At 70.6% G+C, this 16,907-nt stretch overlaps 1 protein-coding gene across 4 annotated transcripts; it reads right to left on the bottom strand.

Annotated features, from left to right (window-relative positions):
- Window positions 1-235: 235 nt before the first annotated feature.
- TSPAN32 (tetraspanin 32) lies at window positions 236-15,671 on the bottom strand. 4 transcript variants are annotated; one of them, XM_045821039.1, is made up of 9 exons: window positions 15,559-15,671; window positions 14,778-14,892; window positions 13,893-13,990; window positions 10,379-10,453; window positions 4,863-4,964; window positions 4,270-4,406; window positions 3,115-3,198; window positions 2,838-2,929; window positions 2,090-2,364 (listed from the first exon to the last, which is right to left on the bottom strand). In XM_045821039.1, the coding sequence occupies exons 1-9, from the start codon at window positions 15,590-15,592 to the stop codon at window positions 2,229-2,231; spliced, it is 873 nt and encodes a 290-aa protein (XP_045676995.1). In that variant the 5' UTR covers window positions 15,593-15,671; the 3' UTR covers window positions 2,090-2,228. The 4 variants fall into 4 exon arrangements, with proteins under 4 accessions (XP_045676994.1, XP_045676995.1, XP_045676996.1 ...); XM_045821040.1 differs by having other exon boundaries at window positions 4,270-4,356; XM_045821038.1 differs by lacking the exon at window positions 14,778-14,892 and having other exon boundaries at window positions 236-2,364; window positions 4,270-4,356; window positions 15,548-15,605.
- Window positions 15,672-16,907: the final 1,236 nt, after the last annotated feature.

Below are 16,907 nucleotides of genomic sequence, written 5' to 3'. Positions count from 1 at the left end.
CCTGGCTGTCCGACTTCCATTCAGATACATTCTCTATCAGTTCTGGGTGTCATTCTGCCTCTAAATTGTTGTTGTTCTAATCTCGGTTGTGCATGGATGTACGGTGCGTCCACCTATGCCTCCACCTTGCCGGAAGTCTATTCTTTAATTTTTTAAAAAATATTTTATTTTTAGACAGAGGGGGAGGGAGGGAGAAAGGAAGGGAGAGAAACATCAGTGTGCGGTTGCCTCTCTCGCACGCACCCCGCCCCCAGCCCCTCACCGAGGACCCACCCTGCAGCCCAGGCGTGTGTCCTGACTGGGAATCGAGCCGGTGACCCCCCCCGGTTCACAGGCCACCGAGCCACAGCAGCTGGGGCTGTCTCTGCTTTTTGTCTGTGTGTGTGTGTGTGTGTGTCTTAAATTGGGTTGGCCAAAAAGGCCATTTGGTTTTTCCCGTGAAGTAAGAGACACCTTTCGTGCTCGCCGACGACTTCCCTGACGGGGACGTCGGGGGGTGTCAGCTGCCCCCCATGCGGGGAAGCTGCTTCTTCTCCGTTCACGAATGTCCCCACCCGACCTCTGTGAGATCCAAACGGCCTCCCCGACCTCGGGCGCCGTCTGGACTGGGGGGCCCTGCAGGATGTGGCCCCCGTAACCAGGCAACGGTGCCATCACCCCCACCACCCGCCCCCAGAGTGCACAGGGGTGGGAGGGGCCGCATGTCTTGGGAGATCACAGCACATGAGCCACTCCCACACGTGCGCCCCGCCGGCCCTCCGTCCCCCGGCGGGGAGAGCCCGGTCACCACCAGAGGAACGCTCTGACCGGAGAACGCAGTCCCGGTGTCCTCGTGTGGGCACCTGCGGGCGCCACGCGGCCCACTTAGAGCTCCGGGGCCACGGGGCTAAGCGACCATCAGTGGTCACAGTGGCGGCGGGGGCGGTCCAATCCAGAGGAAATGGGGTGTCACCACTGAGTGGGATTGGGGGTCCCCGAGGCCTTTCCTCGCCCTGCCCTGTCCGGTCGTGAACTCCGGTGGAAGACCAGGGCCACGGCGTGAGTCTTCCTTCCTCGGCCCCCCAACAGGAGGAGCGGGCCCCTCCCCAGGATCGGGGCTCAGGCAGGCTGGGGGCGTGCAGCTGGCGCGGAGGAGGAGGAGGAGGAGGAGGAGGAAGAGAAGGCTCCCCGCGGGCACCGGTCTCGGGCCAGCGGCCGGGGAGCAGTCTGTGGCTTCCGGCAGAATTTCTCCTCCTGCTTGGCCTCTCCGTCTCGCAGAATTTCACTCACGTCGCTCCTCTTCCCCCGCCCCTGCCCCCACTGCCGTGCTGGCGCCTGTTCACAACTTATCTCGTGGGGCACAGGACAGGGAGAAGGACAGGGAGATGACCAGGACAGAACCACAGGGCGGGCGGACAGCTGCGTGCAGTGCAGGCGGGCGCACCTGTGCTCTGGGGGGCGGTCCTGGGACACAGTGGGGGACCACACGGGTGCCTGTCCCTTCCCTGGCTGCACATCCCCGGAGGGAGGTCCCCCTTGGTTGGCCTTGGTGGGCCAGGCCTGGTGCCCCTCTGTGGAGCTAGCTGCGCGGGCCCCGCCACCCTCTCCCCTTCGCCGGCCGTGCTGGGCTGTGGCCTCGCCGGGGCAGGGCGCACCGCCGTCTGCCTTGGGGCTGTGGGGTCTGAGCACAGGATGCAGCCCCTGACCCCACCGGGGACAGTCTCGATTCCCCAGACAGGCGCTGTGGCTGCCCGGTGGGGCTGGTGCACAGGGCACCCCTGGACATGCGATGAGATGTCGCCTCCAGACGGGGGGTCCCCTGGGCAGCCTCGAGGGTCGAGCACCCTGTCCAGCCCGTGGAGAAGGGAAGTCGGAGAAGTTCCCTGCACAGGACTCCCCACACCGTCGCTGCCTTGGAGGTGGTGGCGGGGGTTGGGGAGGCAGGCGAGAGGGGCGTTGTGGTCCCACAGCAGAGAGTGGCCCCGGATGGCCCTGTGGGGCCTGCGCCTCCCTGCAGAGCCCGCCAGGCTCCCCTGCTCCAGACCAGCTCCCAGCCTGTTCGGGGGAGCCTGTGGGGGACCCCGGCCCCGTCGGCGCACAGGGGGCCGCTCCTCTGGCCGGGCTCCCCTCCCCCACCCCAGCACGATGCGGAGGACCGGGCTCGTTCCCCAGAGGGGCACGGGGCGGAGGCGGGGGCGTCCATGCCCCCGTGGGCAGACAGGTGGCGGGCAGGGGGTCGGCACAGAGCGTCAGTGGTCCTGGAGCAGCCGGGGGCTCCCCAAGCGTCCGCCAGGGCCCAGGTCGTCCAGCTGATGCAGGGCGGAGGCGGGCCCCTCCTCGGAGCGTCTGAAGAGGCTGGGCTCCCGGGTCTGCCGGCCGCGGGCTCTGAGAGGCAGAGGGAGGGACGAGGAGGCTGTTCTAGAACTCGAAGGGGCGGGGCCAGTGCCTGGACCGGGTTGGGGGGAGACCTAGCCGGCCAGAAGGAGTGACGGGGCGGGGGGGGCAGGGGAAGCGGCAGGCAGGGACGGCTGTGAGCACTGGGGTGGGGACAGCCAGGTCCGGGGCCCCCTGCTCCCTGGGCACCAGGAGCCTGGGGGGCCCCAAGATCACTGCAGCTATGGTGTGGGGACCCCAGGAGCCTCCACCTCTTGGGGCAGGTGGACACGGCCCCTGGGAGGTCAGGTGTCGGTAGGGGCTGGGGACCAGCAGGGGGTCCCCGTGCCAGCAGAGGGTGGGGGGCATGCAGGTCTGGCACTTCGCAGCCGCCCCCTCCCTCCGTGTGGCCAGGGGTTCTTCCAGGGCATCAGCCGGGCCGGGCTGCAGGGGCCCCGCTCTGGGGGAGGGGCAGGCGGGCCTACCGGGGGCTCAGGGCATAGGTCCCTCTGCGGTCCAGGCTGCGGCCGGAGCAGATGGCAAACCACAGGAAGGAGCTGAGCAGCATTGCGTACACCTGGGCAGGGGGTGGGGGGGCACCTGCACCACTGCCCTTCCCAGGAAGTGACCGGGGCCCTAGGGTGTCTGGTTATCCAGGGAAGGGGGGCAGGATGGCCCACCACCCCAGGCCCCGTCCCTGGGGGCAGCCCGGTCCTCCCAGCGGGGCGGGGGTGGGAGTGGAAGGGGTGGCGGGGGAGGTACCATGGAGGCGAGGCCCACGCTGGCCAGGATGGAGACGACCTGTCCGTGTGTCCTCAGGAGGCTCCGGATGCCCTGCAGGCAGTCCTGGGGGGAGGGCAGCGTGAAGACTCCCGCCCGCCCGCCCCTCCCTGCCCCCCCAGGGGCCGGCCGAGCCCACCGCGGCCAGCCAGCACGGGACGCAGCCCCGGGAGCCCTGGGCAGGCCCTGCAGAGTGGCCCGGCAGCCCCTCGGGAGAAGGGACCCAAAGGGGCCCTCCGGGTGGTCCCTCTTCTCTCAGAGGGCAGCGGTGGGCCGACCGCCGACCGGGACACCGTCCCTGCCCCCCGCGCCTGGGGTGGGGGGGGTCTGCAGAGAGACCACGCCGCACCGGAGGCCCTGCCCGGCGTGCACAGACGGGGCCCGAGGCCGCCCCCCGGCCGGCGAGGGCCAGCACCCCGCTCTCGCCCCCTCCCCAGCACACTGGGCCCCCCCTGCCCGCGCCCACTCCCAGCGGGCAGCCCCGCCGGGGCTGAGGTGCCCTGCCGGCCACGTCCCTGCCTGGGCCTCTGCCACGTGCATCCTCCTGTCTGTCTCTTGGAGGGCGGCCAGGAGCCCGGGAGATAGGGGCGGCTTGTTTCCCGGCCTGCGGGGGAGGGGAGCGGGGCAGGCCGCGGTGGGGACGGCTGGCCGGCAGGAGGAGGGGGCTGCGAGCCCCTCTCTGGGCTGAAGGAAGAAGGGGTTTCCCGCCCCTGGCCTCACTGGGACCGCAGCCTCCGGCGGCTGCACGGGCACAGGCCGACCCTGCGGCGGGCGAGCTTCCTCTTCGGAGCGCCCTCCGGCCGGCTCCTCCAGGGGCCCACAGGGGCCCCCTGATCCCCCTCCCTGCACAGCGGACCACCTCTGACCTCTGCTCTGCGACCCCCAGCCCCGGCTCTCCTGGAGGCTTCCGGGGGCAGGGTCTCAGTGCTTGGCTCCGCGCCTGACCTTGGGGAGCCCGCAGACCGGCGCTGAAGGGAAGCCGTGGACGGAGTGCGGGGCCTGGCCCGTGTCGCAGGAGGCTCACCAGCCCGGCCACCCCTCCCCGCCGCCACCCCCTCCCCCAATCACCTGCAGCCTTCCCCCACCCCCACCCCCCCTCGGTGGGCAGGTCCGCCAGCCCCAGCCCCTCCCCCTCACCTGCGAGACACCCTTGGCTCCCAGACACGGGGCGGCCTCCGCGCCGCCCAGCAGGCCGGAAGGCGAGCTCTTCCCGCAGCACAGGAACTGCACGGGCGGACGGCGGGGGGGAACTGAGGCACAAGGGTCCAGCAGGGCTGGGAACCCCAAGAGCTCAGGACCGGGGCTCAGGGAGATGCGGCTGCCTCTGTGGGCGGCCCCGCCTGCCCGGTGGGCTTCCCTGGGGAAGGGGGGCCCTAACGCCCCCGGTGGGTCCTCGCTGGTGCCGCGGCCCTCCTGCGGGTGGACCGAACCCCCGGCCGGTCTCACGGGCTCCGACCCCTGCACACGCCGGGGCCCTGCCCAAGCCGCACCACCAGCAGCCGGCAACCCTGAATCGGGTCTGGACAGTGGGCCTTTCACCTCGCTGTGGACCTCGCAGACTCAGTAGCGGCCTCCCCAGGGCACAGGGAGGATGGAGTCCTTGTCCTCGGGGCAGTGATGGCCTGTGTCCTGGTCACCCTGCTCAGCCCCTGACCCTGGCCGGCTAAGGGGTCCATGGTGAGAGGCTGGCCGGCCCAGAGCCGCCGGGGAGGGGGCCCCGCCACGCTCACCGTGTCCTGGATGGCCTGCAGCTCCTGTCGCCAGACGCCAGGCGGGCTCCTCAACGCCCGGTCGTAGGCCAGGTCGTAGGTGTCCAACGCGGCGTCCTCCACCTGCCCAGGAGGGTCTCCGTGAGGCCCTCCCTGAGGGCGGCCACGCCATGCCGCTGAGGGCTGTCTGAGGGGCCTGCGCCCCCTTCCCCGGGCAGAGCCCCCCGAGGGCAGAGCCAGCCCCCCCGGGGGGCCGGTCACAGTGCTCCCTGGACTCCCACTGGCTGTGAATGCTGCCCCGTCCCCCCCACGCCCCCACGGTGGTCCTGCAGGGTAAGCCAGAGACTGGAGCTCTGGCCTCCAGGAGCATGGAGGGCCGGCCGAGGACGGCGTCCGCCTGCGTCCGTCTCTGGACATGGACAGTGGGCGGGCGAAGCGGGGCCTGGGCGGAGACGGCCGGCGGCAGGGCCGAGTGCCGGGCCTCAGCTCCCCGGCGGTGCCCGGGGGTTTCCCTGGGACCGTCCGGTGTGCTCCAGAAAGCCCCAGCAGCCGAGGGGGTCCCTGGCCAGGGGAGCTGGGGGCACCCAGGGCCACCGCGGGGCCAGCGAGGCCCCCGGGACAGAGGACGGAGGAGGCCAGCGGACGACAGGGGCCCGGCCAGCCCCACCTTCACTCCGCACCCCAACGTCATCCAGACCTCACAGCCTCTGCCCACCGAGCACCCCCTTTCGTGCCTTCCCTCGGGCTCCTCCCCAAAACCAGAATGCCCTCCTCTTCCAGTGATTCTTTCAAACTGGAACCTCGCTTCCTTCAGGAAGGCTTCCAGGATTGCCTGGGGGCTGCTGGTCTCAGGCACGGGCGAGGCCTCTGTGCACTGCCCGGCCCCCTGGTGCCTCCTTTCCCCCTCGGAGACCCCGAGCCCTCCATTACCCCCCTCACACCCCCGTGCCACGCTCACAGCCGGGACACGCTGACGGTGCCCCAAGGGCTGGGGGTGAACGGAGGGGCCAGGCCTGCTCCGGCCACCGACACTCGCCCTCCAGAAGGGAAGGAAAGCCGCAGCGCCTGCACCCGCACCCGCACCCGGAGGGCTTGGGGCAGCCGGCTGGCGGGCAGCGGGGGCTGTCCCGCCCGCCCAGCCTCCTCCAGAGCCGCCGCCCCAGCGGGAGCCAGATGGACTTCTGTCCCGACACCGCTGCTGGCGTCCGTTAGCTGCCCATGAGACATCTTTCTGCCAGTGCCCCCCAGACCCGGCCTGCAGTTCCCTTCCCACCACTGGCCTCTGGGGGGGGGGGTGCAGCAGCGGGGAGCCCCAGGCTGGGGGCCGGCCTCCCCCAGGGAAATGGGGGTGCCAACAGGGGCCCTGGTGGAGCTGGCCCGGGGTCAGGAGGGCAAGCAGCCATGCCAAGGCGGCCAGCAGGGACAACCCCTCTGGTTCTGCCCGCCCCCCCACCCTGCTTCTCCCCTGCTGCTCTGCCCCCCTCCCCCACTTGGGTAAGTGCTCCCAGGGCCAGCGGTCATTGCTGTCATGTCGTCAGGAGGGACGGCCCTTGCTGTGGCCGAGCTGCCAGCTCTGTCCCCGTCCCCACAGCCCCAGAAGCAGGGTCACGAAGCAGACTTGGCCAGGCCACGCCCCTTGCCCAGGGCCTGCTAGAGGAGCAGTGGGGGGGGGGGGCGGTGTTCTCCCTAAGAAAACTGGGGGCACGCCGGGGCCTCGGAGGGACCACGCCCTTCAAGCCCGTCTTCCAGAGCTCCAGGGGTGCCCTGGCTGCGCAGGTCTTCCCCTGGACCACACATCTGAGACTCGCACGCAGACCAGGTTCTCGGGGAGTCCACAGCTCCCCACTTCCAGGCCCTGAGCCAGGGGGGCAGCTTTGGGCTGTGCCGCCCCCCCCGTGTCTGCTGAGCCCGCGTGGGTGGCTCCGGGGTGGCCTGCGGGGGCCGGGGTGGCTCTGCAGACCCACAGGCACCTCTGGCCTGAGCCCGCGTGGGGCGGGGCGGGACGATGGGGGAGGGGAGCAGCCTGGGGCGGGGTGGGGGGGGAGCTGTGAGGACGTCGACCTTCCAGCGCTGGTGCACTTAATCCTCGAATGAATTATTAAGAGGAGCCTGGAGATTCATCTCCGCGGCCTCGTCTGGGGACAGGCGGGTGGTGATGGTGGCTCCCCGCCTGTGGCCGGCGCATAATTAATTGTCTTCTCGCTCTGCATTCGCTGCACGGACACCCGGTCCCCACGCCGCTGGCCCTCGCCAGCTCTGGGGCGCCTGCCAGGGCCCCTCCCCCACCCTGCCGGGGTCCGCAGCCTGGCTTGCTCTGTCCTCTGGTTTCCCATCTGCAGGGGGGTCCGGGGTGAGCCATCTCGGCCCTGATTCAGGATGGCTCAGGGGGTCCCTGGGGAGAGGCACGGGGTGGGGAAAATGGGGGGCGGGGGGCCTGCTGACGCAGGCTGCGGACCCCCAGGAGCACGGCTTCTGTGCTCACAGGGCCTGGAGCAAAGGGGCCTGGCTGGGATCTGGCCGGGGTGTCCGGAGGCCGAGGCCCCGCCCACGACCCGGGGTGCAGGCCCAGTATGGGGCTGGGCCCGGCCCCCCAACCGCCGCCCTGGGCAAGCCCAGGACAGCTCAGCGGCCGTGGGGCGCATGACCAAGGACGGAGGGCCCCACGGAGCACGCCACACGCACCGGTTCGCCCTGCCGCCACGCAGCCCCCGCGGTGGGGCCTCCACACTCCTCTAGACACCGAGGGGAGAGGCCGGCCCCAGGCTCCGCAGCCAGGGCTGGGTCCCCCGGGCCGCGCAGGGCCGCCTGGGAGGCAGGTGGGGGCCTGGGGCCGGGCAGGGCCCCAAGCACTGACCCCTGAGGGCCAGCTGGAGGATGGACCAGACCGGGATGATTTTGGGGGGGGGGCGGCGGCGGGGGCGGGACGGAGAAGAGGCCCGGCTGGGAGGCGTCAGCCAGCACCCCTGCCCTGCCCTGAGCGGAGCCCGGCAGGCCGTGCCTCTGCCCCCGACCCTGCAGTCCGGCGAGTCCTGGGCTGGCGCTCTGCAAACACCCGGGGTCGGAGAAGAGAGGGTGGAGGGTCTGCAGGACCCACCGAGAGCCAGGTGGGGCCCCAGGGCACTCTGGGAGCTATCCTGACCGGGACCACCCAGGCAGTGGCCCAGACTGCTGCTGGGGGGGCGGGGGGGTGGGTTGGGGAGCGGGAGGCCAAAATGCCTGCCTGGGCGAGACGGCTGGCCGGCCCTGCTGAGGGCAGACGCCACCTCTGGGGGGCTTCAAGCTCCCCAAAATCCAGGGGAATATCCTCTGACTGATCTGGGCACAGGTGGGTGACCCCGAATGACGCCGGGGGTGGTGGGCAGTTTGGGGCAACACTGACTTGAGGCATAGGGCCCTGGACGGTGGGTGGGCGGGTGGGGGCCCCTCCTGCCTGGCTCTGCCCAGGGGACCTCGTCCCCCTCTCGGCTGGTGTCCCTCCACGCGCAGACCGAGCGGTGACCCCACGCTCCAAGGCCCGGGCACTCAGCCTCACCCACGCCGGGAGGCACAGGAGGGAGGAAGGCCCGTGTCTGAGGGCGAGGAGAGTGAAGACCAGAGAGGGCGGCCATGCACCCCCACAGCACACAGCACGGACTCCGCCCGAGAGCCAGCCTGCTCTCCTGGCCGGCCACCCGCCCGCCCTCTGCCAGCCTCTCCGCCTGGGGGGTGGGGCGTGAGCAGCCGGATGCCCAGGTGCACGGCCGGGGCCATGGGGCCCCTGACGCACGGGGAAGGAACCACCGCTCGTCACCCAGCACCCACCTGCGAGGGGGCTTGTGCAGGAGCAGAGTTCGCTCCGGCGGGGCCGGGCCTTGCCGAGCACATGGGGAAACTGAGGCCCAGTGGGAGGAAAAGGGACAGCTGAGGGCCGCCGGGAGCCAGGGCGGACAGGGCCCGTGGCCTGGGCTCTCCTGTCTCTCCCTGGGCCCCGGGAGCCAGCCCAGGGCTGTCCTCGGGCTGCCGGGGCGGGGGTGGTGTCTCCCCTGGGTCTGGGCTCTCACGGGCGGAGGGTGGGGACCAAGCTCTGCCACCAGGGTCTGTGCCCTCTCCCGGCTGCGGCCTCGCGGCCAGGGGGCAGCTGGGCTACAGGGCTGGACGTCACCCAGAGCGGGGCAGAGCGCTGAAACGAAACGTGGTCCCCAGCGGGAGGCCCCCTTGGGGACAGGCTGCGACCTGGTGACGGGGCGGGGCCTGGGGAGAAGCCTGACCTGTCAGGCGCTCCAGGCTCAGGGCCTGGGGGCAGGTGTTGGCGCCGGCCCATCTCGCCCGCTGCCCTGGCCTGGCACCCGCTGACTGGGGCCGCCAGAGTCCCTTCCCAGAGCCCTGGGAGCCTCGTGATCCCGCCCGTTCCCCGCCCCAAGAGGCAAAGGGTCCTGGGGCTGGGGCTGGGCTGGCTCCACACTCGGGCCCCTTGGGGACCCCCTGACCCCCTCTCTGAGCCTCGTAGGCACCCTTGTCCTCTGTCCAGACTGGGTGGGCCTGGCCTTGCCCCCCCACCCCCAGTCTGGCAGGGTGTCAGCTTCACTTATGAAGGTGCCAGCCCTACCTCCGGGGCAGGCTCTCAGGTGCTCCTTGGGCCTCGAGTTCGGACAGAATTCCCAGAGGGCCGCCTGAGCCCCAGGGCTGTCCCAAGCTGCTCTGAGGGTGGGCGCCCAGCGCAGACCCACGGCCTGCAGGTGCCTGGCCCTGCTCACGCACGCTCTCTGGGGGCCGTGGCTCCACGTGGCCGAATTATCCCGGGGCCGGGGCCTCCAGGCTAGCTAGGAGCCTGAGCCCCTCCTCAGCCCTGAGCCTCCCTGGGCGCCCTGCTGACGTAGCAAGCCCCCAGCAGACGTTGGCTGAGTGGACGGACGGATGGACCCCTGCTGTGGGGACTCACGCCCACCACCACCCCGGGCATCATCCTCCCAGTCACCCCCAGCACGACTGTCCCTGGGAAAGGGCCCACGTTCAGGATGGAACCAGCAGCGCACCTCGCCCCGGCCACCTGCATGCCCTGTCACCAGGCAGGTTGGGGTCCAGTGGGTGCATCCTGGACACCCTGTGCCCCTGGTCCTCCCGGCGGCCCCCCCCCCCACGGCATCTCTCCCTGTCTGGCCGTGCCCCGTCAGGGGTACAGACCCCCGTAGTGAATCTTTGGGAACACTGACTCCCCTCAAATCCATCCCTCAGGCAGGCAGGGGCCTCCCTCCACCTGCCCCTCCCCTTCCTCTGCACCCTGGAGCTGTCTTCCCGGCCAGGGGGACGCAGGAATAGGGGGGATCAGTTGGGGTGGTCCGAGGCCTCTACCAGCTTCCCCTCCTCCCTCCTACAGCTGCTGCCCCCGCCCTCTGGTGCCTGTGTCCCCGCCCCACCCCCAGGCAGACAGTGTCCCTGCAGTGGTCCCCAAACACCCACCCATCTCTTCCCTAGTGACAGGGGTGCGGGAGGAAGCCTGGCCTGACTTTCTCATCGCCGTCCGGGGACCCTCTGCTGCGTGACCCGGCGGGGGCGCTCACCTGGGTGGGGCTGCGGAGTCTCCAGAAGGCCACCTGCGCCAGGACGCAGAACGCCAGCGCGAAGCACAGGAAGCCCTGGGGAGAGGAGGGCGGTCAGCCCGCTGCCCGTGGCCGCGGCCGAGGGACCCCGGCCCGGCCCCCCGCTGCCCGGGTGGAGACCTGGGGCAGCGGGCACACGCCTTCCCACCCTTCCTTTTGGCGCTTTTTGGGAAGCTTTCCGCCATGGCTGGCTTTCCTTCCGAGGGCCTGTTCCTGGGGGTGGCACCCCCTCGCCCCAGGGAGGGAGGAGTCCCCGGCACGGAGACCCCCCTGCTCACGGGGACTGCTGCTGGGAGGGACACTGACCTTGGGTGGGGGGGGGCAGGCAGAGCCCTCTGTGGGCCTGGGACCAGGGTCTGGGAGAGCCTGCCCCGTTCAGGTGGCCCAGGCGCACTGGGCAGGGACAGCTGGCTTTTGTTCTTGAAAACTCTACAGCTGGGCTCCCGGGGGACTGCAGCCCACACCCGCCCCCCGCCCCCGGGAGCCCCAGGTTCTGGCCCGGAGAGCTCAGGCCAGGGGAGACACACCCAGATGGTGTGACCACCGCCCACCTCCTGCCTCGCACCTCGAGCCCCTTTCTTTTCCCACATCCTGCTCCTCCAGTGGCCCAAGGGTGCCGGTCGCCTCACGCATGTGCAGCCTGGACCTGCGCTGGAGGGCCCAGGAGGTCCCTGGAGAGCACGCCCCGGCCCCGGCCCCAGCCCCTCACGGTGCCCTCTCTCCGGGTCCGGGCTCTGGGCTTGCAGAACCAGCTGAGCACAGTGGGCCCCTCCCCTGAAAAAGGAACTCACGCCAGTTCTCTTCGCAGACAGGGTCAAAGGGTCACCACCACCCCAGAGCCCGGCTTGGTTCCCCAAGCCACTGACCGCACACGCCAGGGTCTGCGGGGCGTCTGCAGGCCCGCTGCCACAGTACGGAGCACGTCCCCCACCCTCGGCGAGGGCGCCCTGAGTGTGTCACTCCCTTCCTCCCCCTTCTGGGGCTGCAGACACCCCGCAGGCGTCCCATAGCCTGGGACGGGCCTCGAGCTCGCCCAGGCTGATGGAGAGGTGCCCGCTGACGCGGAGGGACACACCGACACTGGCCAGGCCAGGCGGGGATGAAGAAATAGTCCGTGCGTGTGTTGAGAGGGGGCGGCTCTGTGAGAAGGTGGACCACCCACCAGCCCCCACGCTCGGGTGTGGGCGCAGGGGCCCTGCCCGGCTCTGATGTGCACAGCCGCCTGCCCGGGAGTGTGCAGGCCTCAGTCTCAGGACGTCCTTGAAGGTGCCTCCTCCTTCCTCTCCGGCCTTCCCCTCCCCCTCCTCCCCCTCCTCCCCCCGGCTGGCCGAGGGCCACCTTCCCATCTGGAAGCCATCGCTCAAGGCTGCCTCCCAGGCTGGGGCCCTGAGCCAGCTCAGGGGACCCGCATGCTCCAGAAACCGTCCCACTCCTAGGAGAGAGCACGGCCCCCGCCTCCGCCCGCCGGCCCACCCACCACCCTGCAGAGGGCGTGGGGGGGGGGGAAGGGCGGACCCACCCATGCCCCCAGGCCTCCGCCCGCTGGGCACCGGCCCTGGTGTGGCCCGGCCCAACCCCAGCGCTCTTCCCCGTCCTCATTCCAGGCAAAAATACGTAAATAAAGCGCAACGGCCTCCTTGGGCCACCCTGGCAAGCGCTGCGCCTCTCATTTCCTGTTCTAGGGGCCGGAGGGGGTGGGGGCAGGAAGTGGGGAGCATCCCGCGCCGGTCCCACCGGGAGCCATCTCCAGCCCCTTCCCAGGCGCTCACGCACACGCACACGCATGCATGCACGCCCGCAGACGTGCCAGCTGCGGCACGTGCACGCACGCGCTCGGCGCGCAGGTGTCTGGGAGAGCCAGGTTGCGCGCCTGACCTCCCCCGGTCAGGGCGCAGGGCTGGGCAGGGGTCAGGGGGCGCTGGGGGCGGCCCTGGTGCCTGGCTGGGCCAAGAACAGGCCTGAGCTCGCGAGACCAGAGGAGCCGGGGACACAGAGCAGAGGCGACCTCGTTGGCCGCCTTCAGCCAGCACCACGGCGCCCCCTGGCGGCCGACGCTGCAGCTGCCCCGCCCCCCACGCCCAGGGCGCAGCCCTCTCCTGGACCCCGGGCCAGGCCCCGCTGGCCGGCCCCCCAGTCCTAATGCCCGCCCCCTTGTCGGGCCCCACAGCTGTGGGCTCTCCCTTGGTGGGGGCGGGGGGGCAGTCTTGTGCCCCATCGGCTTCCCTCCCTCCACCATGCGGGCCAGCGATGTTCAACCCTTTTCATCTCGCAGCACACAATAATGACTAAAATTCTGCCCCAAATATACTTTTTGTCACTCTGACCAAAAAAAAAAAAATAGGTATACTTTAGATTTATTCCCACTGCACAGTGTTTTATTCGACAACCCAGGGCACGGGCGGTCCGGGCCCCTGCCTGTCTCTAGGACTCTGGGGCTCGCCCCTGGGCCGCGGCGGGTGAGAGTGGCCGCCCTGGGCGCAGGGCGCAGCCGTAGCGGAAGGACCCCGGGCTGCCCCGTGCCGCCGGCGGGGTCCTGCTTAGGGCTGAGCTGCCCGAGCCCGGCCTCCCCCAGGGGCACACCGAGGGCTGGCTGGCCTGGGGCCGCTGCTCCGGGGGGTGGCCCTGTCCCTGCCCTTGGGGCCAGTTACGACCAGGAGACACTCCACAAATACTGGGTGACACAGGCTGGCCCGAGAACCCTGGCCATCCCGGGACTCAGCGGCCACCTGGAGAAGCACACCCCCTCCCCACGCCCCACAAGAGCTTCCAGGGGTCTCTGGCCCTGGGGCTGGGGGCACCAAAGAGGGGCCTCCAGGCTGGAACGGAGGGAGGGGGCCAGACTCCGCACATCCCAAGGGCCAAGTATGTGCCCGGGGGTAGCTGGGGGTGCGGGGAAGAGCACAGGGCCCAGTTCAGGTGAGGGGGCAGGGCTGGCGCCGGCAGCAACAGGACGAGGCGGAGGGGACCTGGGGGCCCATGTGGAGGAGCTGGTATGGGGACAACACGAGGCCACTGCTGTGGGACCATCAGGGGCGTGGGGGGCCCCCTCCCGCAGCTGCAAGGGATGGCGTGGAGCTCAGGAGGACGGGGGCTGTAGCCGGCCTGGAGCGGCCAGACTGCGGGGCTGGGGGTGGTGGGCGGAGGGGCCTCTCCCCGCCTCTCCCTCTGATAGTCACAGGAAACGAAATTCACTGGAAATCCCAGCCGGGCCTCCAGGGTAACAGAACCCGAGCGTCCCTGGGCCTTTGGCCTCTCCCTCTCCCTCCGAGGATGAGGAGGGTGGAGGACGGTGCAGTGAAGTAGGGCCCGGGGGCGGGACTCTGGTTGGTCTGGGGGCGGGGCCCCGGCTGGCCCCCACCCCTCTGTCGGTGTTTTCTGGTGTTTTCGGTCTGGACACGGCAGGGGGAGGTCCGCAGCCCCACCAGTCCGGAGTGCGGACTGGGGTGCTGGGGCGGCGGGGGGCGTGAGCACTCACCCCGGCCATGAGGCGTCGGGCCTCCCGCACGGCGGCCGCGGCACTCAGCACGGCCCCCAGGGCGAGGAGCCCGGCCAGGCTGATCCCCGTGAAGAAGGCTGCGTGGGGCGAGAGAGGGGGAGCGTTAGGGGAGCCCGGGCCAGGGGTCCCCCAGTGCGGAGCCCGGGTCTGAGGTCCTCCCGAAGTAGGGGGGGTGTGCTGGACTTCTGGGAGCTCTGACGGGGCCCCGTCTCCCCATCAGGACGGGATGTGCCCCCCATCCCCCCACGCCCCACGCCCCCCGCCCTGCCGCCCTGCGCTGGCACGCTCAGAGGGGCCTCTGCTTCCTGCCTGCCTGCCTGCCGGCCGGGGCTATCTTTGAAGCCGCCTCCAGCCGCCTCCCGCGCCCTGGTGACAGCTGGCCGAGTGGGGCTATCATCTTATCGGTCCGGACCCAGGCTTCCTGCTCCGGGGAGGCTGGGGCTCACGTCAAGGTTGGAAGGTGGGGCCCGGGGGGCGGGCACGAGGCCTGGGGCTGGGACCACCACCCAGCCCAGGGGGCTGTGTTTCCCCGCACATACATCCGCCCTACTGCTTTCACCCAAGGTTCAAGCCCCTGGAGGGACACCGCCGTCCCTGTGGGCTGCTGGAGGACTCCCCTGGGCCGAGCCCCTCCCGGGGGGAACATCCCCTCCAGGACGCGGAGCCCAGGGTCTGGATGCCACCTGTCACGCTGTCCTCGGGGTCCCGGGGAGGGGCTGCCGACCCCAGGCTCTGTGCGGAGGGACCCTCTGCCCGGGACTCCGAGGCCTGTCCCTGTCTGGCTCCGCCCCCCGGGGCCCTCCCGGGCCGCCTCGGCCCCTGAAACCCCGCCCCCCGACAGTGGCCGCCCAGGGCCTCACTTACCCCAGCGGTGCAGGGCCTCGTAGGGGGACCCCTCCGGAGAAACACGCCGGAGGACGGCAAAGTGGGCTCCGAAGCGGGCGAGAGCCGCCACGGCGGCCAGGAGGAGGCCCAGCAGCTGGCGGGGCAGAGCCAGGGTGCAGGGCGGGGCTGGCGCACGCCCGGCCCAGGGGTGCCCCCAGCCTCCCTCCAGCGTCCCCGTCTCACCCAAGACAGCCCCCGCTTCGGGTGTGTCTGCAGGGGGGTCCCAGGGAGGCCTTTGCCCCGGACATCCCCCAGCACACACAGAGTGTCAGACACCCTGACAGTCATGTACAAACTCCCCGCCACTCACACACACACACATATAAGTGTGCTCACGCTGCCTCACCCCCAAAGACACCCCCACTGCCCAGTGTCTCCGGGAGCCGGGGAGCCGGGGACCGGGGATCGCCCTGCTGAGCAGGGGGTGGGCCCGGGCCAGCCCCGGGAGCTGCATCCCCTGCCCCTCCCAGAGTGCCCAGCACCCCCCCACCCCGGGCATCGCTGTGCCAACCCCCTTCACCAGCCCCCTGGGGCCTCATCCAGGCCTGCTGTCCAGTGGGAGGGCAGCCGCCCCAACAGGTGCCCTAGGGCACCCACTGCCAGGGACCCCAGATGCGTGTCCGTGGGGCAAGATGAGGACAGCAGGGCTGGTGTGGGAAGGAGGGGAGCTGCTGGGCTGCAGGCCCAGTCAGTCACACGGCTGCCACCCCTCTCCCCTGGCACCCCACCCCCACCCCTTCCCACCCCACCTGCCCGTTACCAGGACAAAGAAGCTGGTGACCAGCATCTGGCATTTGGCCACCCTGACTCGACTCCACGGGCCCATGGTGGTCTCCCTTCCTCTGCTTTCTTCTGCTCCCCTGCCTCCCCTCCCCTCCCACTGTGGTTTCCAGCGGGACTGGGGCCCCAGACCGCAGCTGCCCGCCCAGGAGGTAGACTGCGCCTGCCCATCGGCCTGTCAACACGCCCTGAGAACCCAGCGGCTGGGCGCCCCGGAAGAAGGGCGGGCTGGTGGGGGCAGGGTGGTGGGGCCAGCTCCTGCAGCTCCTGCTCCCCCAGCCCCGGCCCGAGACGCCAGGACATTCATGGATGTCTGAGGCCCGTCCCAGAGGGGCACCGCCTCGTTCCTGGCCTGGCCGCAGAAGACACCTTGGGAGGAGGTGGGTGAGTAGCAGAAGGCAGCTGGGTAGGGGGTGAGCTCCCTGTCTCGGGAGTGTGCAAGCAGAGGCTAGCTCCCTGGCGAGTCCTGCCCAGGGCCTTAATCCCGGGAGGAATCTGGGAGGCAGGTCTAATCGGAACCTCATTCTTGAAGCACGTCTTACGTAACACTGTTAGAAATGTTCTGTGACAGCTAACTTTTCGGAAAGGTAGCCTGGTTTCCGATGCTTCAGCGGCACAGATGCGTAACGTGGAGCCCCGCCCTCTCGAGGGCCCGGGGAGGGGGCTCCGACAGAGCCCAGGGGAGAGGCCGGGCCGCCGACTCAAGTGCGTGCAGGTCGTTGCTGAGTGGGACACTGGGGGGCCAGCGTGGGCCCCAGGGGACCCCTGGCGAACCTGCCGTCTGGGTCCGGTCCTGGCTGGTTCGCACCTTGGGGGCCACTGCCTGTGGGGTGGGGCCACCTGTGAATGACTCCCCTGCCCGGCTGGAGTTGCTTCCATTCTGTGTCTTGTAATATGGGGGGCTCCTGGTTCTGTGGGGACACAAGGGGATCCCCAATGCCGCCGGCCTGTGGAGCGCAGGTGTGTGGCCCAGGCTGGGGTGCAGGTGTGACCCGGGGGGTGCCTGAGGGCGTGGGCCGTGGGGCTGGGCAGCCTAACGCCCTCCCCCAGAGACCGGCCACTCTCACTGTGTCGGTTTCACTCCTCCGGCGTGGGAGAGAGGCCACATGGTCACACTGCGGGCGGCCAGCTCGCCAGGCGCCTCTGCGCCCAGTGTGGAGAAAAGAGTTGGGAGTGGGCGCCAGGCCTGGGGTCCTGCCCTGCCCCTGCCGGGCACCTCCTGGGTGCCCCGCACCTCCCAAAGAGCCCCTCCAGCGGCACCCAGGCCTTCCGTGGCCGTGCACTGTGAGAAAGCTCTCCCAGGGACCGACCGCGTGGGGACGGACCAGG

This window comes from Phyllostomus hastatus, unplaced genomic scaffold (assembly GCF_019186645.2).
Source record: "Phyllostomus hastatus isolate PE091 unplaced genomic scaffold, TTU_PhHast_1.1 phas_scaffold_443, whole genome shotgun sequence".
Lineage (NCBI taxonomy): Eukaryota > Metazoa > Chordata > Mammalia > Chiroptera > Phyllostomidae > Phyllostomus > Phyllostomus hastatus.
This window is presented reverse-complemented; position numbering and strand designations above follow the sequence as displayed.

Coding starts and splice junctions, on each gene's coding strand:
- TSPAN32 (XM_045821038.1), bottom strand. CDS start 15,585: ATGCTGGTCACCAGCTTCTTTGTCCTGGTAACGGGCAG. Junction 4,357..4,862: donor TGCAGGCCATCCAGGACACG/GTGAGCGTGGCG, acceptor CCGCCCGTGCAG/TTCCTGTGCTGCGGGAAGAG. Junction 3,199..4,269: donor GAGCCAAGGGTGTCTCGCAG/GTGAGGGGGAGG, acceptor CCCTCCCCCCAG/GACTGCCTGCAGGGCATCCG.